General features: G+C 31.7%; 3 protein-coding genes across 3 annotated transcripts; all 3 read right to left on the bottom strand.

The window, feature by feature from the left end:
• Positions 1-558: 558 nt before the first annotated feature.
• On the bottom strand, positions 559-1,593 carry LOC114756646 (heavy metal-associated isoprenylated plant protein 12-like). Its single transcript, XM_028945598.1, has 3 exons — positions 1,493-1,593; positions 1,300-1,375; positions 559-1,122 (listed from the first exon to the last, which is right to left on the bottom strand). The coding sequence occupies exons 1-3, from the start codon at positions 1,502-1,504 to the stop codon at positions 839-841; spliced, it is 372 nt and encodes a 123-aa protein (XP_028801431.1). The 5' UTR covers positions 1,505-1,593; the 3' UTR covers positions 559-838.
• Positions 1,594-4,678: 3,085 nt separating this feature from the next.
• Positions 4,679-5,451, bottom strand: LOC114756635 (heavy metal-associated isoprenylated plant protein 12-like). The gene is made up of 3 exons (XM_028945578.1): positions 5,344-5,451; positions 5,150-5,225; positions 4,679-4,959 (listed from the first exon to the last, which is right to left on the bottom strand). The coding sequence occupies exons 1-3, from the start codon at positions 5,353-5,355 to the stop codon at positions 4,679-4,681; spliced, it is 369 nt and encodes a 122-aa protein (XP_028801411.1). The 5' UTR covers positions 5,356-5,451.
• An 8,128-nt stretch (positions 5,452-13,579) lies between these two features.
• LOC114756634 (heavy metal-associated isoprenylated plant protein 12-like) lies at positions 13,580-13,837 on the bottom strand. Its single transcript, XM_028945577.1, has one exon. It carries the CDS (start codon positions 13,835-13,837, stop codon positions 13,580-13,582), a length of 258 nt encoding a protein of 85 aa, XP_028801410.1.
• Positions 13,838-21,256: the final 7,419 nt, after the last annotated feature.

Raw genomic sequence — 21,256 nt, 5'->3', positions numbered from 1 at the left:
ATATTTTTTAAATTTAATTCTTTTATTTAACATTCATAAGATATATAATTTAATTATATATATTATATTTATTATATTATTATATTATATTATATTAAATATTATATTGTAGCCACGGAATTAGTCACGGAATAATTTTCCGTCCCTAATTCCGTCCGTAACTAGCTGTTTTTTTGTAGTGCCATCCATGTGGGGGAGGGAGCCAATTAGAATCAGTTATTTGGGGAAAGTTTAGATCAGCCACAGCATCCTGCATGTTCGCATAACGTGTCCAGGTATGCGTTACAGTGAAAGTTGGATCCGAAGGATTGGTAAAATCATCATCAAAGACATCATTATTCCTCGATAACCAGACACCCCCCATGCAATACCAATTCCCATCTAGGTTATTTCCCAAGTCTCTTTTTAAATTAAGAGCAAACCAGTCACGCAAATTAGCTGCGACAACAAGCTTTACGTATTAAAGTACAAGGGCTTAAATTTTTATGTACTTGTTTTTTTTTTTTTAATAAGTTTGTCTTTTAATGAAAAAACTAAATATTAAGAAGAAAACCAAAATTTACCAAGGCTATAAAAATATCTTCAATCATAACAATTTTTCAGACTACTTTTGTACAACAAAGAAACCCCTCCAAGCAGGTCACTTTCAATCCAAACCAAGAGGGGTAAAAATAAAAGTCCACCACCTCTCTATAAATATATACTTTCCTATCTTGATCTTCTGTTATCTCTCTCTATAAATATATATAAAAGACAAAGCCTACATATCTATCATCGCAACTACATGCTTCCTTATCTTTCTCTTCATTTTTTTTCCCCGCAAACATAAATTCAAAATTTAGCAGATGACGCAGCCACAATTGGGATACTCTTCCACAGTTCCAACATAATAAGGTGGCAGTGGATAATAAACGTGGCTGTAATTCAAAGGAGCAGGCACAATTGCTTTAGCTATATCCTCTATCTTTTCTTCTTCTTTCTTCTCAGACTCCTTGGCTTCTCCAACAGACACTATCTCTGTATGACACAACTTCCTTAGCTTTCCTGCTACCTTAACTAGGTCGATGTCTCCTGTTACGGTTAATTTCTTGTCCTTCATGTCCATGTTCACTGACTCAACCCCTGCAAAAGAAAACCAAACCAGTCAATTTTCCCCTGTGCCATAGCAACCGTATAGTATTCTGTACAATCAGCTAATAATCCAAGTTCGAATGAAATTGGGTTTAAAACTTTAACCGTCGTGAATTTTTGCTTAGAAGACTTAAAACTCAGGATTTGCTTAAAGGAGACAGAGTATACCTGATATGCCTGAGGTAGTTTTCATGACCTTTTGCTTGGTTCTATCACCGTGCAGTTCCAACTTCAACACTACTTTCTGCAGGAAAATAAATCATCAAACCACCATATTAGCCAATTCAAAGGGAATCGAAACAATAATATTCATTCAGACTTGGAAGCAAGGACGTTTGAAAGAGCAGGGCATAGTTCTGACCTTCATCGTCATTTGCGATTTTGTTTATGTGTTGAAGCTAATTTCAGAGTAGTAAAAGCTAAAGGGAAAGTAGGTTTGTGAAAAAGAGGAAGATTATTAGAAAATATGGTTCAGTGTGGTGAAGTGAAGATATATGGCAGCCTAATTTATAGATGCTTGGATGGAAGACTCCGAGTAAACCAAGTCAGAAATCTTATCTTGACGCTTCGCTTTAAGTCACTTGGGATGACGCGAAACATGAATGAGGTCATCATTTTTGAATTATTGATTCTTTGCTTTGTTTGCATTATTAATGATTAGGTTAAATGATTAGGTTAAGATGTAAATTTATTATAAGAGTTTTTACTTAAAATATTGAGTATCTGAGAGTTTTTGGGGAAATAAATTTACTCCAAAAATTTAAAAACAATATTATCCTATATTCTTAAAATTATTAATGATCACGTCACTATTTTAATTATTAACGTTAGTCTTTTGACCATAAAAAACAGTGAACAAAAATCAGACCGAACAAGCCGAATCAACTGGAAAAACGATGAACTGACCTGTGGTCTGGTTTGGTTTAATTACCGAACTGGCTTTATATCGAACCGGGGGGTGAACCAGTGGAACCGGTGTGAATCGGTAATGAACCGGTTTGGATAATTATATTGTTATTGATAGTATTTTTTCTCATGCAGCTCCTAATATCTCAGTCATTATGAATTTGAATAAATTTTGATTATAATTTTGGTATTAATAATTATTAAATTTTAGTTATTAAGGAATCATAAACATCAAATTTCTTAATATTGTTATACTTTGTTATTGTTACAGTCAAACTATTGTTGTATTTTCTTGTATTTTATTATTGGTGATTATTATTGTTGTTATATTTTTTTTATTTTTAATTAAACTATATTATTTTAATATGACCGATTTGATTTCGGTTGGACCTCGGTCTGACCCACTAACTCTTAAACAACTCCCTCAACCAGTTTAATGTCTGGTCTGGTTTTTTGTTCCTTGACAAAAAATAGTATTATTGTAATTTTAAATTTCTAAAACAAACTTGTTCATAAAAAACTTTCAAATATTTAGATCTTCTGGATAAAAACTTGGGAACAGATTTACTTTTTTGGTTCTATTTATAAGGCAAAGAGAAAGACTTTTTATGATCATATTTATATGGCACTTAGAAAATTTTTTTATATGAATATATAATTTTACCCTTTATTTATTATTGTGTTGATTTTGTTTACATGAGATATATATAATGTATATTAAATAGGGATAAAGTTAGAAAGTTGTTAAATTTTAAATGAGAGTTATTAATAAAGTTTAAGATTTTTTTTAGTCTGTGTGAAATAATCATTAGATATTTTAGGCATTTGGACGCCAACATGACTTTTTCTTTGGCCTCTTAAATATAATTTTTTAAAAATAAAAGGTATATAAATAAAAGAGATTTAATATATAACTTCATATTATAAAATATATATAATTTCATGTTGAACATGATTGTCATGAATAAAAAAGTATAATAGAGGATAATTATGATTTTGATGACAAAAAAAAAGGTGATAATTGTGATTTTCGTTAGTGGCCTGATGGACCCAATCTAAAACATTTAGATTCTCTCAAAATTCCTCCTTTACTTTTTTTTCCCCTCACAATTTCATCTTCATTTTTAGATTAAAAATAAATAAATGATTAATATTTGATCTGCACAGTTCAGCACTACAATATGAAGAAAAATACATTTTAAATTTACATGATATATCAATAATAGTCTACATTTGAGTACTTTGTAGGTCAAGTTTTAACAATTTAGATTTATTTTTATGTAATATTATATAATAGTTTTATAAAATATTAAATTTAAACTATTCATTTTGATTTAAGGGTGAAAGTGGGATTGAGAGGGAAAAGAAAATAGGGGGATTTAGAGAGGATATGAGTCCCTCTTTAAAGATGTTCTATTTAAGATTTAAAACCCACATGTTCATTCCTACATTTTAGAAAATAAAATTATAATAATTAATATTTTTCTGAAATTTAAGGATTAGTGTTGTAAATGACTAAACTATTGGAACAGTACGAGTTAAAACTATAAGAATTTAAGAATTTAGTTGCATCAAATTAGGATAGGATGGGACGTGGATACCAATATGTTATTGAAATATTTTTCATATAGTGTAAATTGAAAATCTTAGTTTCCACAATTATAAATTACATTAAACATAATAATAATAATTTTTATTTTTAAAAAATATTTATGATCTTAAAACTTTTAAAATAGTTTTACGAGATTTAAATTAATGTATTTTCTTCTAAACTTCATAAAAGGTGAATAAATTGAGAAGCAAAATTTCACACCAAGCGCAAAATTTGCGAATATACTCATTGTAACTATAATTTTCAATAGCGAACATACATACTACTCTAATTATAATTTCGTAATTTCATAATTAATATGTGTGTGTGTGTGTCAACTTTTGATGAAATAAGCAGAGAGCAAACTACCCAAGAAGTCTCAACATGATGACAAACCCTTAAATCTATATCTAAAGAATCTGAAATAAACCAAGAGATCAAATGAAACTCAGAGCTTCCTCTTGGCACCAACGTACAACACAAGATTTTGCACGTCTTTGGAACTTTTATTTGGGGGCACTATCATATTGTGTGTGCGCGCGCGCGCGCGCCCCCATTTTCTTTTAGTGCTGGGGTTATCTGTGGTCCTTGAAGATATAATATAATTAATGATCACGTAATTATTATGTAGTCCTTCAAAATTAGTACAACTTTATGGCAAATTTTTATCGACTGATATTGGCCCTTCAAAGAAGACAATCAAAATTTGAGCTTAAGCTCAAATTTTTCAAATATGATGGGCTGGCCTTTTATGTACCCTTTTTTTTTTGTCTTTTAATGAAAAAAATGAAAAAGCTAAATATGAAGAAGACAACCTTTGTATAACAAACCAATCCCTTCAAGCACGTCACTTTCAAATTTCAATCCAAATCCAAGAGAGGTAAAAATAAAAGCCCAGCACATCTCTATAAATATATATATTTTCTTATCTTCATCTTCTGTTCTCTATTTATATGAAAAAGACACAGGCCTAAATATCTATCATCACAACCACATGCTTCCTTATCTTTTCTCTTTATTTTTTCTTTCCCACAAACGTAAGTTCAAAATTTAGCAGATGACACAGCCACTATTAGGATACCCATCCACAGTTCCAACATAATAAGGTGGAGGATAATAAACATGGCTGTAGCTCGAAGGAGGAGGCACTATCATTTTAGCTATATTCTTTATCTTTTTATCTTCTTTCTTCTCAGACTCTTTGGCTGCTCCAACAGATACTATCTCTGTATGACACAACTTCCTTAGCTTTTCCACCACCTTAACTGGGTCGATGTCTCCTGTTACAGTTAATTTCTTGTCCTTCATGTCCACGTTCACTGACTCAACTCCTGCAAAACAAAACCAAACCTGTCAATTCTTTCCCTTTCATAGAACAACCATATAGTATATATTCTGTTCGATGAGCTAATCTTCGAACGAAACTGGGTTTAGATTAAAACTCCAAGGAATGTGATGTTTTCTGTTTTCACTCGTAAGACTTAAAACTCAGGATTTGCTTAAAGGAGATAGAGTATATACCTGAAATGCCTGAGGTTGTTTTCATGACCTTTTGCCTGGTTCTTTCACCGTGTAGTTCCACCTTCAACACTATTTTCTGTCAGCAGATTAAATAAATCATCAGCTGCTATCTTAATCAATGCAAGGAGAATCAAAAAAATAATATTCATTAAGACTTGGAAGGAAGTTTGAAAGATTAGGGGTCCGGTTCTGACCTTCATCGTCATTTGCGTATATTGCTGTGTTGAAGCTAAATTCAGAGCAGACGAGAAAGACAAAGGGAAGGTAGGTTGTGGAGAAGAGGAAGATTAGAATTTAGTAAGATATGATTCAGTGCGGTGAGGTGAAGATATACGGTAGCCAAACTTATAGATGCATGCTTTGAAGACTCCTGGTAAACCCAGGCCACAAGTTTACCTTGACTAGTCCTTGACGCGTCGCTTAAAGTAACTTGGGTCATCATCTCAGAGAAAGCTACGCGGCAAACGAATGATACTGGTTGTGCCATTTGATATAAAAACCAATTCGACTTTTAATTTAACTTTAAATATAAATTTTTAATTTATTTTTTATATTTATCTATTTTTTAAAATAATCTTTATCAGTAGTTGTATATGTTAAATATTCCACCAAATGATAGTTCTAATTAATACATATGATTAGTAAGAATATTTTAAAGAAGATAACACCTATTTATTATAAATAACTAATTTAAAATTTTTTTATCTATTCAAATTAATCAATTAATTTTTATATCAAAATTTGAAGTTGGCATTAGGGACAATAACAAAAAAAGAAGCTGGAATTTTGTAAATGTCAAATAAGGAATGTCAATAAAAATTTGTTGTTATTTATAAATTCAGACTTGTCAATACTAAATAAAATTGTGTTACCAAATTTGATTTGAGATTTATAATTTCTAACCTTTTTTTTTTCCCCTGTCATTCTGCTTTAACATTCTCATTTCGAATTATTGTTTCTTTGCTTTCGTTTGTGTTAATGGCTTTTGGCTTTTTCGAAAGTGCACGGCAAAAAGCAGAGAAGACTTTTCCAAGAAGGCCATCTTCTCCCTTCTGGGTTTGTTCCTGATCTCTCATATGGCAACTTTGAAGAGGCCACAAAGTGAACAACTGCCACGTGTCCAGAATTGGTCAACTAGAAGTCAATCTGGACCCCACACTCTTTTGTCTTCTCCGTGTCTAATCCAGAGCCTTCTGCTGAATAACTTGAATGTTTCGTGGGGTGTTCGGACACCATGGCAAAATTCCCACCCCGCTTTTTTTCTTCTGGATTTCATCTTCAGTTTAACGTAAAAAATGAATGATTTTGATTTAGTATTTCATAGAAATATATAAAAATAAATAAATAAATTTTAAGTATTAAAATTTGATCTGTACAATTCAAAACTACAATATGGGAAAAATATAGAAAAATTTAATTTATAAAATACTTTAATAGTATAGTTCACATTGTCAACTATGTAAGTCAAATTTTAACAATTTAAGTTCACTTCGATCTAAAGATGAAGATGAAATTTTGAGAGGAAAATAAGAAAGGAGGATTTAGAAAGGATATAGATCCTTCTTTTAAAAGTATTCTCTTTATGATCCGAACAAACTGCAAATAAAATGTTGGTCTCTACATCTTAGAAAATAAAATTACAAGGACTAAAATTGTTTTTTGAAATATAATGACCAATGTTTTAAATGACTAAAATTAAAGGAACCAATGTGTACCAAGTTAAAACTATAAAGGCTTAGTTGTATCAAATTACTATAAGGATTCAGATCGAATCAAAACTTTAAGAATAAATGATTAATTTTCTTAGAAAAATATATGGTCCGAAACATAGAAGAGCGATTACATGTTCTGGAATAAGTAAACGCTTTTAATTACTTAGAGGTCATGATAATAGCAGTAAGCATAAAACATACTTACTACTCTGATTATAATTTCGTAATTTCATAATTAATATGTATGAATGTGCGTATATATATAACTTTTAAGCAAACTACTCTAGAAGTAGAGCCGATAATATGGGTTAGACCCGCGGGTTGAACCCATCAAAAGAGGCGGGTTAGGGTTAGCCTTTGGTCAACCCACCACCACCTGAAAAATATGAGCCCGCACCGCCACAGCCCGAGACCGCCACGAGTCAACCCGCGGGTTGGCAGGTTGAACCCACCAACCCGCCTAAATTTTTTTTTAATTTTTATATATATTAAAATATTAGGAGGTGGGCTGGAAAGGTAGGAAAAATTTATGTTTGAACTTGTGTTTTATCATGTTTGGAGTTTGAACTTTGGACAATTGTATATTTTGTGTTTTAATGTGTTGTAATTTTGTGTGAATGCTTGAAATACTTTAAATCATTTTTTATTTTTTTATTATTTATAAGAAAAAAATTTTTTAAAAAAATCTGGCAGGTTGGTGGGTTGACCTGCCAATCCACCTTGGTGGGTTAGGATTGGCAGAATACCAACCCGCCAGAAAATGGGCATTTTGAGCCCTACCCAAATAACCCGCAACCTGTCACGGACCAACCCGCAACCTGCGGGTTGGTCTGTTTTACCAGCCCTACCTAGAAGTGTTCGCATGATGACAAGCCCTAAAATCTATATCTAAAAAATCTGAAATAAACCAAGGGATCAAATGAAACTTAGAGCTTCCTCTTGGAACTTATATATATATATATATATATATATGTATGTATGTATCTGTGCCCAATTTTTTAGTGTTAGGGTTATTTGTTTTCCTTGAAGATATGATATAATTAATGATCACGTAATTATTATGAAGTCCTTCAGGATCAGTACAACTTTGTGGTAAATTTTTATCGAAATTTGGGCTTAGCTCAAATTTTCAAATATAATGGGCCGGCTGTTTATGTACTCTTTTTATTTTTAATAAATTTGCCTTTTAATAAAAGAAAACTAAATATGAACAAGGCAACCAAAAATTTATCAAGGTTACAAAAATATTTTCAATCATAACAATATTTTAGACTAATTTTGTATAACAAACAAACTAGCGTTGATTCCCCTGTGCATCTGGGAAGAATATACTTAAATATTTTTCAAATATAAATTTACCAATTTAGTTTCATGTATAATCTATTTATTGCAAAATGTTTAATAACTTCATTAAATCCGCTTCCTCAAATGATTTTGCATTACTATAAGGAAGCATGTGACGTGGTTATCAATGAAGCTACTATCCATAGTGTTAATAAATAATATAATCGAAAGACTAATTGTTCACACCAAATAAAGTTATGCACCACCTAAGAAAACCGATTGCACAATAGATTAGGTCTTTGCATCCTCTAATATAAAAACATAATTCCTAAAACAGCAAAAGAAAAAAAATTGTTTGGGTAGATAGAGTGACTCAGCTAGCTAGATGCTACCTCATGTAAAATTAAATTGGAAAACTATTTTTTTTCGGCATTTTAACTGTGTACCTTTTCAATTAGGCAAAAAGTAGTACAAGTTCACATCAACATTTTAATAATAGTTGATTATTGTCATACTCCAGATTAAAGCGTAACCATCATTATTTTTTATCATATAATAACATTTCTCCTTTACCATCATCTAATACTTTAACAATGAGCTTTTATGATAGCTTTGCTAGTTCTCGATGAAGTAACTATAGGCTATTTCAGATGAGTTTTCCTAACTCATAAAATGATAATCCAAAGGTCTCAGATGAAATATTTTTTGCTAGAAAACAAGTTGTACAATTTCAGGTCAGCCAATATTTTGGACAAAAAACAATACTGCCATATCTTACTGCTACATCAGAACTCATTACTTCAAAATCTTTTTAAATCTGACTATTGATGTTGATTGATACTTTTGGAATCGACGTGGCTACCATGCCAACATTTTTTTCCTGTTTATTTTCACATTCATACCTTTTTAAGAAAATCACTCGTGCTCTGCTATTTACATTGATCAACATGTTTGTTGTATTCATTACATAAGTAATGGAAAAGGAAAGATATTGCTTAACCATGATTTCTAATGAATACAACAAAATCAATTGCTGATAACAGTCGAATTCTTTTTTGCTCATGTCAATAGGACTCAGTTAATGTTGAAAGCATGAAAATAAGATACTCTGCACTTTTTAAATTCAAAAGCAAAAGTTCAAAGCGCAAACTAAGAGAAATATATTTTATCCCACTACAGCAAGTAATATATTTTCTATTTATTTCAAACCAGTTTCTGCAAAACCCATTAAATGGCTGTGCCTAACTGCCTATATTAAAGAATGAGACATCATTCATAAAACATTCATCTTGAAGTATCCTTGAGAGAAAAAGAAAGGGAAACCAATCTTGCTCCAGAAAAGAACAAAGAACCCAAGCTCTCCATAAGTTAAAAAAGGAAAAGTAATATATCAATATTTAAATATTATGATTTGTTTTAGATCACAGTTTGAAAGACTCACTTTTTTCAAAATACACTGAATAATATAAATTTATTATAATATATTCACATTCTATATTAAAATAGGTAATGCACATACTTCTAGGATACTTTTGGCTAATAATTGAGTGATCAACCTAATAACTAAGAGATCACCCTGTGATACTACTTTCCTTAACAAATAAAACACATCTTCCATAATCAGCAAATTAATACATTAACTGATGGGTTACAACATTTTTTTTGTCAGCATATTATAACACCTTGAGTAGAAAGCTATGCTAACAAAATGAATGAGTGGCAGATAATGTCAAAACCATTGCATTCTTCCAATCACTGTCAGCATTTTCACTAAGCAACATGAAGGATAAGCATTACTTACTGCAGTGGTGGATTTGCTTGCTCATTGCAAGCTAGAACATCGGTGTGTAGTCAAAAATAGGATTGTGACTGTCAAACTATGTTCTGCTGCACAATGATATCATATATATAAACATATAAAACATAGACTACATGTACCTCCACAGATTTACAAACTTAGTATAAAAGTTAGTAAATATATCTAGCATTTCACATGAACTGTCAGAAACCCTACCATAGAGAGAAAATTTTATCCCCCACACATTCGGTTTGCTCAATGAGATTTTTTACTAATGACTTGATGCATGTGTGTATTGGCTTTAAGGTTTCAGATCATTGCATCTTTAATAATAAATTTGGACTTAGAGCACCAAATCTTCTTAATGACTAAAATTTATTATGACTAAATACAACTATTTACACAAAGGATTAATGACTAATTAAATAGCACATGATATGTAATAGTAACATGTGCTCCTTGATAGATTGTTTTCTAACTTTAAATGAAGATTACTGAATGTCTTAACAATAAACCATGTCAACAAACTTTTTTCTTACGGCAATCAAATAACTGTAACAAAGCCATTAAATAACCCACAACTATAATTTCACACTAGATAAGATAAACTTGCTTCAAATCAAAATATGTTAACTTTGCTTTTAAAATTATCTATAACGTAACAGACTAAGAAAGCATAATGGTGCTAAACAAAAGATATTGAAATTAATGCTCCCTTATGGTTTCTCACCCATCATAAAGCTTCATATATCTTAAATCAATAATTTTAGGTCTAATCATCTTTTGATTGCGTATTGACACAAGTTAACTTTAAACCAAAAAGCTGCTTTCCCACCAACTTTACATGGACATGAGTTGCAGATCACACAAAATCTATATTGCATCAAATAAATTAAACTATGAACCTTGCACCACACCTTAAACAAACAAACAGAACTTTAAGAAACACAGTATGGCTAACTTCCATCACCACACTTTCACCACTCAATTTTAACAATCACATGACAATATGATGCAATGAGTAGGTTATAACACAATACGTCTCATTTATTTTACAATGAATTCGGTGGCGGATGTGCTATTATGCATAGGGTTATCAATTATGGTTAATATATCAGTTACAGTTAATAAGTAAAATATTTAAATTAAATGTTTGAATTTTAATTCTTTTAAATGTAATCAAAATATATCACATTCAAGTTTGTGTATAATTGGTTCATTTATAATTAAAAATTTATAAGATATCAGTCAAACATAAACATTCTGATTGCCCCTCAAACATAAATTTCTGAAACACTATACCTAGCAAAAAATTATTCTGAAATCTTAGAAATTCTGCTCATATACTGAACTCAGTAATAAAACAAACATACCAAAGCATTGTGAGACCACTTTCTCTTAACCAAGTCCAACAAACAAACCATCATATCCCATCCGACAAACTACATATTATTGCATACCAAATTCAGTGTTTTATGCTTGCATATCAAAAAAAAAATCAAATTCCAATCCCATTATTGTATTAACCACATTAACATCAAACATAAGCAGCATATTATCCCATCATTTAAAATATTTTGCACAATGGTAATATTCAACTGACATGCAATACAGCTACTCACACAAATCAGAACATCCAATATCTTTTCAAATCTGATCATACCTGATACATTTTTGGTATTTAACCATTTCGTTACTCCACAAAAAACCGCAACCCTCCTAATCACAAAAGCTAGGCAGTTAAACTATCCTACTCAAGCTAAGAAACAACTTCAATTCCTTGCAAGATCCTTTGGCATCTCTCTCTTTAAACAATGGACTTGATAAAATGTTGGGTTCCAATATACCCTGGTAGCATTCGTATAGTTTGTCAAAGATAAATCTTGTACAAATAACAAAATAATACACAATCAATCATATATCCAGGTAATATCATCCAAAAAAAGTCTAGTAACAAAATATGGTTTAGCTGTTACCTTGCACCCTCTTCACAAGAGCATACTGTGTAGAAATTCATAGCAACATGTTAGTAGCATAAACGATTGAGCCTGTTAGTGAAGTGGACTTGAAGAACCGAAGAAGAAATAAAAAGAAAACAACTCGAACAACCGATCAACTAATATATTATTACCAATCAAATACATTATCATTTCACATCACAAATCTACCTCTGAGGAACAATTTAAAATCTCTATATAAATGAGTCAGTCAATAGTACATATATTTATACTGGAGGTAAATGCCTTAACTTGCTAATACATTTACATCCATGTCAATAATCAATATATACACATATATTATTTTCACCAAAAACACACACACACTCTTATATATGTATGTATGCATACAAAAGAATCATATAATCAAATAACATATAACCCAAAAATAAATAAATATATAAACTAACAGAGTATTTTCTTCTACCTCTTTTTCAATTCTCTAAAGAAGACATCTTGAGTCAATGACAGTGTCAAGCAACCCCAGTCTGATTCACTCAAGTAAGAAAGATTTGAGATACATTAATTAGTAAGGAGGCTCAAGAAGCTTCAATTGCTTCCTAAGAGAAAATAGTACATATCTAATGGAAAAAAAATAAGAAAGGAGACGGAGGTATGGAGAGTGAGTAGCAAGCAGACCTTGAAAAATAAAAATGAGAAATTAACACCTTTGAAACCTCTTATCTCATTCTTTCCTCCTTCCCTGGATTTTTTTTTTTGCTCAAATCGAACAATTCATATTAAGCCATTGTTGTGTTCAGAACTTATTAGTAATCAATCAAACACTAAGAGCTACTCAAAGTAACAAAGGCATGCCTGAAAATTTCTTCTAAAATTGAGACGGAGCAAAATTTGAGAACTGAATCTAACAAAGATGGGAAAAAAAGATGAGGAAAAATAGAGAAGAAAAAGATGAAGAAGGAAAGGAAAGGAAAGAAAGACCTTTCTAATTTATTAGCTATGGCAGCAACTATGCACAACACTGTAACCACCATGCGCTCGCATCCTCACCCAATGGTTGCTAACAAGAGGGATGTCACAGATGGTGAACTCCAAGCTTGCATAGAGTGTTTGTAAGTGAAGGAGAAGCAGTGGTGACTCTTCAATCTAAGTGAAAGAAAAAGAAGGAGGCTGAAGCTTCCATCTGTATTTGGAAGGGGGGGAAGTTGAGAGAGAAGCAGATGTCTGAGAAAAGGAGTAAAAAAGTGAAGAAAAGATGAAGGCCAGAGGATGGGGGAATTTTGAAATTTGAAACACTAAGCACAAATTTTTACAAAAAAAACAAAAACAAAAACAAAACAAAATGAGAGCACGAAGCCACATGCAAGAAGCCAGCACTGTTCATAAGTTGATATTGTTCATTGCACAGTAATTTGAGTGAGGAGCCAATATGAAGATGAAAACAACCCAGCTTGGTTTTGATTTTGATATAATATTTTAGGTTGATCCCTTCAAGCACGTCACTTTCAATCCAAATCCAAGAGGGGAAAATATAAAAGCCCACAACATCTTTATAAATGTATATTTGTTCTCTATATATAAAAAAAAAAAAACAAAGCCCTACATATCTATCATCGCAACCATATGCTTCCTTATCTTTCTCTTTATTTTTTCTTCCACACAAACATAAGTTCAAAATTTAGCATATGACACAGCCACTATTAGGATACTCTTTCACAGTTCCAACATAATAAGTTGGAGGATAATAAACATAGTTATAACTCAAAGGAGCAGGCACAATCATTTTAGCTATATTCTCTATCTTTTTATCTCCTTTCTTCTTAGACTCTTTAGCTACTCCAACAGATACTATCTCTGTATGACACAACTTCCTTAGCTTTTCCACCACCTTAACTAGGTCAATGTCTCCTGTTACGATTAACTTTTTGTCCTTCATGTTTACATTTATTGACTCAACTCGTGCAAAACAAAACCAAATCAAACCAGTTAATTTTTTTCCTTTGCTATGACAGCCATACAGTATTCTGTCCAATTAGCTACTCCAAATACTAATGAAATTGAATTTAAAACTCTAACCAACATGAGTTTCTTACTTAGAAGACTGAAAACTCAGGATTTGCATAAAGGAGATAGAGAATATATATACCTGAAATGCCTGAGGTTGTTTTCATGACCTTTTGCTTGGTTCTTTCACCGTGTAGTTCCACCTTCAACACTATTTTTTGTCAGCAAATAAGTCATCAAACAGATATATTAGTCAATGCAAAGGGAATCGAAACAATAATATTCATTCGGACTTGGAAGGAAATTTGAAAGAGCAGGAGTATGGCCTAGTTCTGACCTTGAATGCTTGAATGCTACTTGAAAGAGCAGGGGTACGGCCTAGTGCTAAACCCACCAGAAGGCTACTTGAATGCTTCGCGTTCGGAGTTTGGACACCGTGACATTTTGTCTTTTTCATTGGCCTCTCGAATATAATTCTGTTAATATAATAAAAAAGTACCCCACTGGTCTTAAATATAAGACTTTTATACTAATGTGTAAAAGGGATTTATATTTAGGACCGGAGGAGTATTTAATATATAATTTCATATTGAATAACATTGTTGTGAAATAAAAATTATAACAAAAGATAGTAATGATTTTATTTAGTGGTTAGGTAGACCCTCCTTTAAATCACCTAGACCCTCTCAAAATTTCCTTTATCTTTTTTTCTTTTCAAAATCTCATCTCTATTTTTATATTAAAAAATAATGACTTAGATTTAGTATTTTGTAAAACTACAAAAAAATAAATAATAAACTTCAATTTTTTAAATTCAATTTGCACATTTCAAAACTATAATATGAAAAAATTATAGAAAAGTTTAAATTTATAAAATAATTTAATAATTATATAAAATTGTAAACTCTGTGGATCAAATTTTAACAATTCAAATTCATTTTAATCTAAAAGTGGAGATAGGATTTTGAGAGGAAAAGAGGAAGGGATTTGGAGAGGATATGTATCCCTATTTAAAGGTGTTCTCTCTAAGATTTGAACCCATTTGATCATAAAAAAAGATTCTCTTCAGGCGAACCAGCTATCCTCTGTAGGGTACTTGCGAGGTGGTTGGAATAAAGACACATTTCATTGTGAATTCAAATGTGACGGATAAGATAAAGTCAGATATTCGTGCGGCCAGTCAACAGTTCAAGTCACACACTCTCATAATCCATTTTTTCTTTGCAGAATTCCCTTCAAATAAAATATGGGTCCCTACATTTTAGAAAATAGAACTATAAAGACAAATTATTATTTGAAACACATAGGCCAATGTTTTAAATGGCTAAAATTATAGGAATCGATTTCCACTAAGTCAAAACTACATATACCTAATTATGCAAATTATTTTAGAGATTACAACCGAATCAAAACTTTGGGAATAAATGATTTACTTTCTCATGAAGAAAAAATGTGTGTGTATAACTACTCCAAAACATTGAAGAGTGATTATGTGTTCTAGAATGAGTAAATGCTTTTAGTTACTTAGAGGGCATGGTAATAGCAGTAAGCATCAAATATCACAGTAGAGTTATGATGCTTAAGGTCTGTCACATAGTGAAGGAAATTACTGCGTTCTAACTTTTACCTATTGCAACATGTAATTTGTCCTATTTATACGACTCCACCGTATAGTCTAGTATTTTTTCGACTATTCCAATTATCTACTTGATGAAGTTTGTATAAACTAGTCTACTATATATCTGAACTAATTCAATGGAACATTACAAGACTGATATTTACTAGACTGTTTAATGACAAATGACCTAGAAAGTATGAAAAACAAACCAGCCAATTGACATTTTTGTTCCATTAGAAAGCTCTCAAAAGGTATGCCAAGGCCATGCTTGATTACCGTTTCCATTAGCATAACCTAATGATGCATGGGATAGGATCAGACACCAATCAAATTAAAACTGAAATTTTACTTTTACGATACCTAACCATCAGTACTTATATAACAGGAATAAAATGTGAATATAAAAAATGTATATAATGTTTTCTTACCTGGTGTCAGTCATGTAAAACTCTCATGACTTGATTCCTGGTGCACCAAGGTAAAACTATACATAAGTTCAGTAGTGTGCGTGAGAACCCATAGTGCATTGAGAGATTAGGTGTCACTCCTTGTAGGGATCCACCGAATAAGGAAAGATAAGATTGGCCTAGATTTTTCATCTGCTGGACCATCGAAGGAGCAGCATGATCAAAATTTGTCATTTTATCATGGAGAAGATGGAATGGTTGAGAAATAGCGCTTGATGGTAAATAGTGGTGGATTAGCGAAGAATGTGTGGCTGAATCAGTAGAATTTCTCAGGAAGGTGTTATGAACTTGTCGATCCCATCCTGGTCTTAGTTGATAATGACATAATCGCACGTCTGCAGTCTGACTATTGTGTAGAAAGTCCAGAATTATGGTACACTTTCGGATCAAGCAAATGTGGTGCAGGAGAACTTTCATCATCGAATATATCTTCCACAAGCTTTAGAATCATATCACCAGGTAAGCTTTGTGTACACATTCTATCTTTAATTGGACTCTTCTCAGGGCTAGACATGAATCCATCAACTGCATCCCAATTTTGCTCGTCAGGCTTCAAGCGTGGTTCATCAAATGTAATAAAACTGTCCTCATCAAGCAAGCAATGATCGACGCTATAATTAGATTTTTCCTCTAACTTCCTGCAAGTATTTAGATCTAAGTCCTGCAGAATCTGGCAATCACAAGTTGAAGAATTTTGCTTCATGCTAAGTGAAATAGCTTGATCGACACCATTCAAGAACAAATTGCCTTTACCATGGACCATGGTTGACTTAACAACCATTGAAAGAAACAGTTTATCATCTTCTACAGGAGGGGAAACTGAGCCCTCCAAGACCTCACATTTTGCACCTTTTCCCAATTCAAAACGATTCTTCTTGAAAATTGGCAATATGCTCTTCTCATAGAATTCCATTACTCCAAGAATTCTATCTAGATGTCCTGCACTTAAGCTTGAACATGCTTCTGACTCTTTATGGTGAAAACCCTCTAAAAATGAAAGATTATGATAAGAATCCATATGCTTTACATACTTGAGAGGCAGATTTACTGGGTTGTTAATAAAATCATCTTGCAGTGGTTGGTGTTCATCTGAACAACTTTTAGCAATCCTAAGAACGATGTTTGGTTGATGGACATTGCATTTAACAATTTCTTGAATCAAACATGATTTATGAGGAGCATCCATCTGCTCAGTGGCTTCACTTGATATTGCAAGTTACTGAAGTTTCCTGATGATGATGACAACAAAAATGTCTTCAAAGATTTGTCACGATCTTTGTTTTTATTAACACGCCTCTTATCTTCCTTGGACAGTCGGGCCTTATCTGCATATGACTTCTCTTCATTTGATACTGAAATTTTATTTGCAAAACTAACATTGTTGTGTTTGTGTAGAACGGATTTCTCATATTGATAATAGGAAAACTGCCATCTAAGCTAGAATTATGTCAACCTATAGAGATAGTGAAGTAGCTGGAAAGATAATTTTACAAAACCAACATCAGGAATAAGATTTACCATGGACTTTCAGAATTTAGAAATCCAGATGACTCGTATAGTCCCTAAAAAGAACATTATATTAGGATTCTTGCTAGATTTATAGTAGTTACTTATAGCTTTGTCAAATCTATATAAGCAAAAGGAAAAATGAACGCTGACCAGACCTTGTAGCAGTGCGGAGGACAGTATGGCTTACTACTTTTATGTAGTGAATCATCAATCTTATCCAAAACCTTCAGAGGAGACAGTTGAGTTACACTTTGTGTCAACTCTAGAAGCTGTCACATCACAACATAAAGTTTAGAATCCCAAAAAAACTGAACACAATATTGTCAATCATGCTAATAGCTATTTATAAACATAATCCAACAGCATTAATCTCTGTGTGCATCAAAAAGCGCAATTACCCGTATATGCCTTGGAAACAGACCCAACCCATAGACCATACAAAAGGAAATGGTAACCAGGCAAAAATTATGTCGTATGGGGATTTATTTTGCAGCCAAAAGTGGAACTAGATTCAAGGATCTTTGTTTTTAAACATAAAAGTCCTGCAACTGTACCATCATCAAGAATCAAGATTAAAGCGTTTCAACTATATTTGAAGCAACCAAGAGCCAGAGGAATCCAAGAAGAAAAATAGTGTACATTATCATAGAAGGAAACAACTTGGAAATGTATATTTCGTGAACCTGACATTTCTTGCACCGAAATCTCTTAAATAACCAAACTAGTACTACAGCTTAGCTTACATCTATTATTAAAATATATACGTCAAGTACTCAAGCCAAAATGTCTTAAGGATAATTCCTTCTCTCCAAGCCCAGCAAGCTACGATCTGAGTATGAATGAAACTACTGTTAGTTTTCAGCAAATAAATCTAAGCAAAAGGGAGTATCTGAAACCAGTTCAAGCTTTTCTAACAATATTTTTCTAATCCAAGGCAAATTGTAATTATACTTGTTCTATGGTAAGAGCAGAATCACGTGTATCAACAAAGATTAGTATTTTTAGGATTCTTTGTGTTGTCTCCGAATTTTAGCCTCTAAAGAACCCAATGCAATGGCGATTCGTAATATCGGTACATGATTAATTAGAGGATTAACTGGCATATTGAGTGGACACCGGAGGTTCTGCAATAGTTGGACAATGTCTAAGTATCACGTCTACATACCTGAATCACAAAATGGTGGTGACAGGAGACCTTGTCCAAATCCTCTGTTACGAAACAGGCGGAGATTTAGAAAATATGCAACCACACTAAGCAGCGAAACTTATTAAAACATAGATTAGAAGAGTTGCATTGCAATGAAATAGATAGGTGATGGTCCTTTGGTATTTCAATCGAATCAGTTTTAGCTAAAGAGAGAAGAAACTCCATAAATATGATATTTTCGACCGTCTGCAGCACCAAATCAACAGATAAATTTCCATAAGGACAACGAAAAATGCATAGCGTATTGCTTCATTCTTGAGTACAATCAGCAAATTAAGAAAACTTGTCATCGACTGATGCATATGTTAATACAATAAATCCAGAGCAACCATGGGCTTTGTCAATTAATTTAACCAGAAGTAATAGGTATCAACACTGTTGAATCGATCTCTATATTAAAAAAAACCAAACATCTCGTAACTATCTACTCTCCAAGCCGCAAAAATAATGCTTCTAGAAAGACGTATTAATACGGAAATAGTTTAATAGGTTACAAGTACAACAGAATATTTTGCTTGGTAGGAGCTTCGGCGGTATCATCCGATGGAGACATTGCCAAGAATCTCAGGTCTCCGCTCTGTAGGCCGAGTTTCTCAAGAAAATTTCCCACTAATGAATCTTTCTGGAAAATATTAGAATATATATGTTAATGAACTTAATGTTGAACTTCGAAAGCGCCACTAGTGTATCTCAATCGTCCAAAAGGCCAAAGATTTGGTTCTACAAAATCGTGCTCAAGTGCATAAATGCAACAATAAGGCTGTAATCTTACGCATAAGAAGAAAAAAGATCTCTGCAAGAAAGAACTTGCAACATTTTGCTGCAAGGAAATTTTCTCAAGAAAGCTGAAGCAAGAAGCATACGGATTTGTGTAAAATGTGTTTAAAAGAAAATTAGGAGTGAGAGAGTGGAAGAAATGGAAGCTTGGAAGCGAAGAAAGAGAATGATTAAATTTAAAAAGTAAATAAAAATTGGTTCGGAGGTAAATTCTTGTATGGGGGTGTTTGGATGAAACCAAACCATGATTTGGAGAATAGCTTCTGAAAAATAGATTTTAGGGAGAATAAATTTTGTGAAGAATAGATTTTATAAAAAAGTGATTCTGAGAAGTGAAAGTATTTGGATAGTTGTTATTAGAAGCACTTTTTATATTTACAAATTATTAAAAAAGGCATAAGTTAATATTATAATTACATAAAAGATAGATTTTATAATATATTTTAATTTGAAGGAATAAAATTGTTAATAGTATATTTTTTACCAACATAATTAATAATACATAAGATAATATAATTAATAAAGAATTAATATGTGTATATATATTTATAAGATATAAGATTAAATATGTTTATAAAAAAAATAATTGAGAGATGTTAAAGTCATATTATTGTTGAGATCTACTTTGACAAGCACAATCATACTCTCCAATTTGAGTCAGAAGCAAAATAGATTCACTTTTTCTGAAACCATGGTTTTGGACTCTAAAACCATGGTTTTGGCCGAAACCATAGTTTCAAATTATTTCTCCAAAATTGATGCTGTATCACATCCAAACCATGGTTTTACCTCCCAAACTATGATTTTGGGGCACCCAAACAGGCCGTATATCTCCTTAATAAACACCAAAAATGACTCCCTCCAACCTCATATATATATATATATATATATATTTAAAAAAATAAACTGTTAGTATTTATAAAAAAACACTAATATGACATCTTAAACTTTTAAGTATTCCTCTTATCTTATTTATAAAATAGAGAGAAGAAAACTTTTGGTCTTATTTATAGGGCAGGGAAAAAATTTTCATTTAAATATAAAATTTTATCTTTTGTTTATTATTATATTGACTTTATTCTTATGAGGTGTATTGTGTACTAAATAGGGATAAAATTAAAAAGTTGTTCCAAGTTAAATGAGAGTTAGGGAGTGTTTGAGTAACTCTAAAAATGCTTTTTAAAAGCATTTTTTTTGTAAATTGAGACAAACTCCTTCCCATATTTATTTTGTATATTGTAAAAGTATTTTTAAAACCATGGTTTTGTTTATACCCAAACACTCTTTTAATGAAGTTTAAGGTTTTTATTAGTTTGTGTGAAATATGTTAGAAGTGACTTATAAATAGAATAGGAGTATTATTTTTTATTTTTGTCCATATTAGTTATTTGCTAGTCGTGCTACATTAATTATCTCACTCATTTACTCACCATAAATAAAGATATTTTTAAAAAGAAATTGCTTTATTTACATATTTATTGTTTTTATCAATTTTAACCAATACTTTTTATATACATAATTTGATTATTTGTACATGATAAAATTGGCAGGAGGGAATAATTGCGATATAATGACATGATGGCTTATGATACTAAAACGACATAAAGAAGTGTGAGTATATGAAATCTCAATTTATGAAGTTATATTTCATAATATCAAAATGCGAAGGAAACCTAAATTATCAATTTAAAATTAAGATGAAATGACAAAAATATATTTTATTAAAAAAAATTAAAAAAAAACCTCTCACTCGAGATCTACTGACCGCCTGAG

This window comes from Neltuma alba, unplaced genomic scaffold (genome assembly GCF_004799145.2).
Source record: "Neltuma alba isolate B1F8T4 unplaced genomic scaffold, ASM479914v2 tig00010443_pilon, whole genome shotgun sequence".
Taxonomy (NCBI): Eukaryota; Viridiplantae; Streptophyta; class Magnoliopsida; order Fabales; family Fabaceae; genus Neltuma; species Neltuma alba.
Note: the sequence above shows the minus strand (reverse complement) of the source record. Positions and strands in the feature narration are given on the sequence as shown.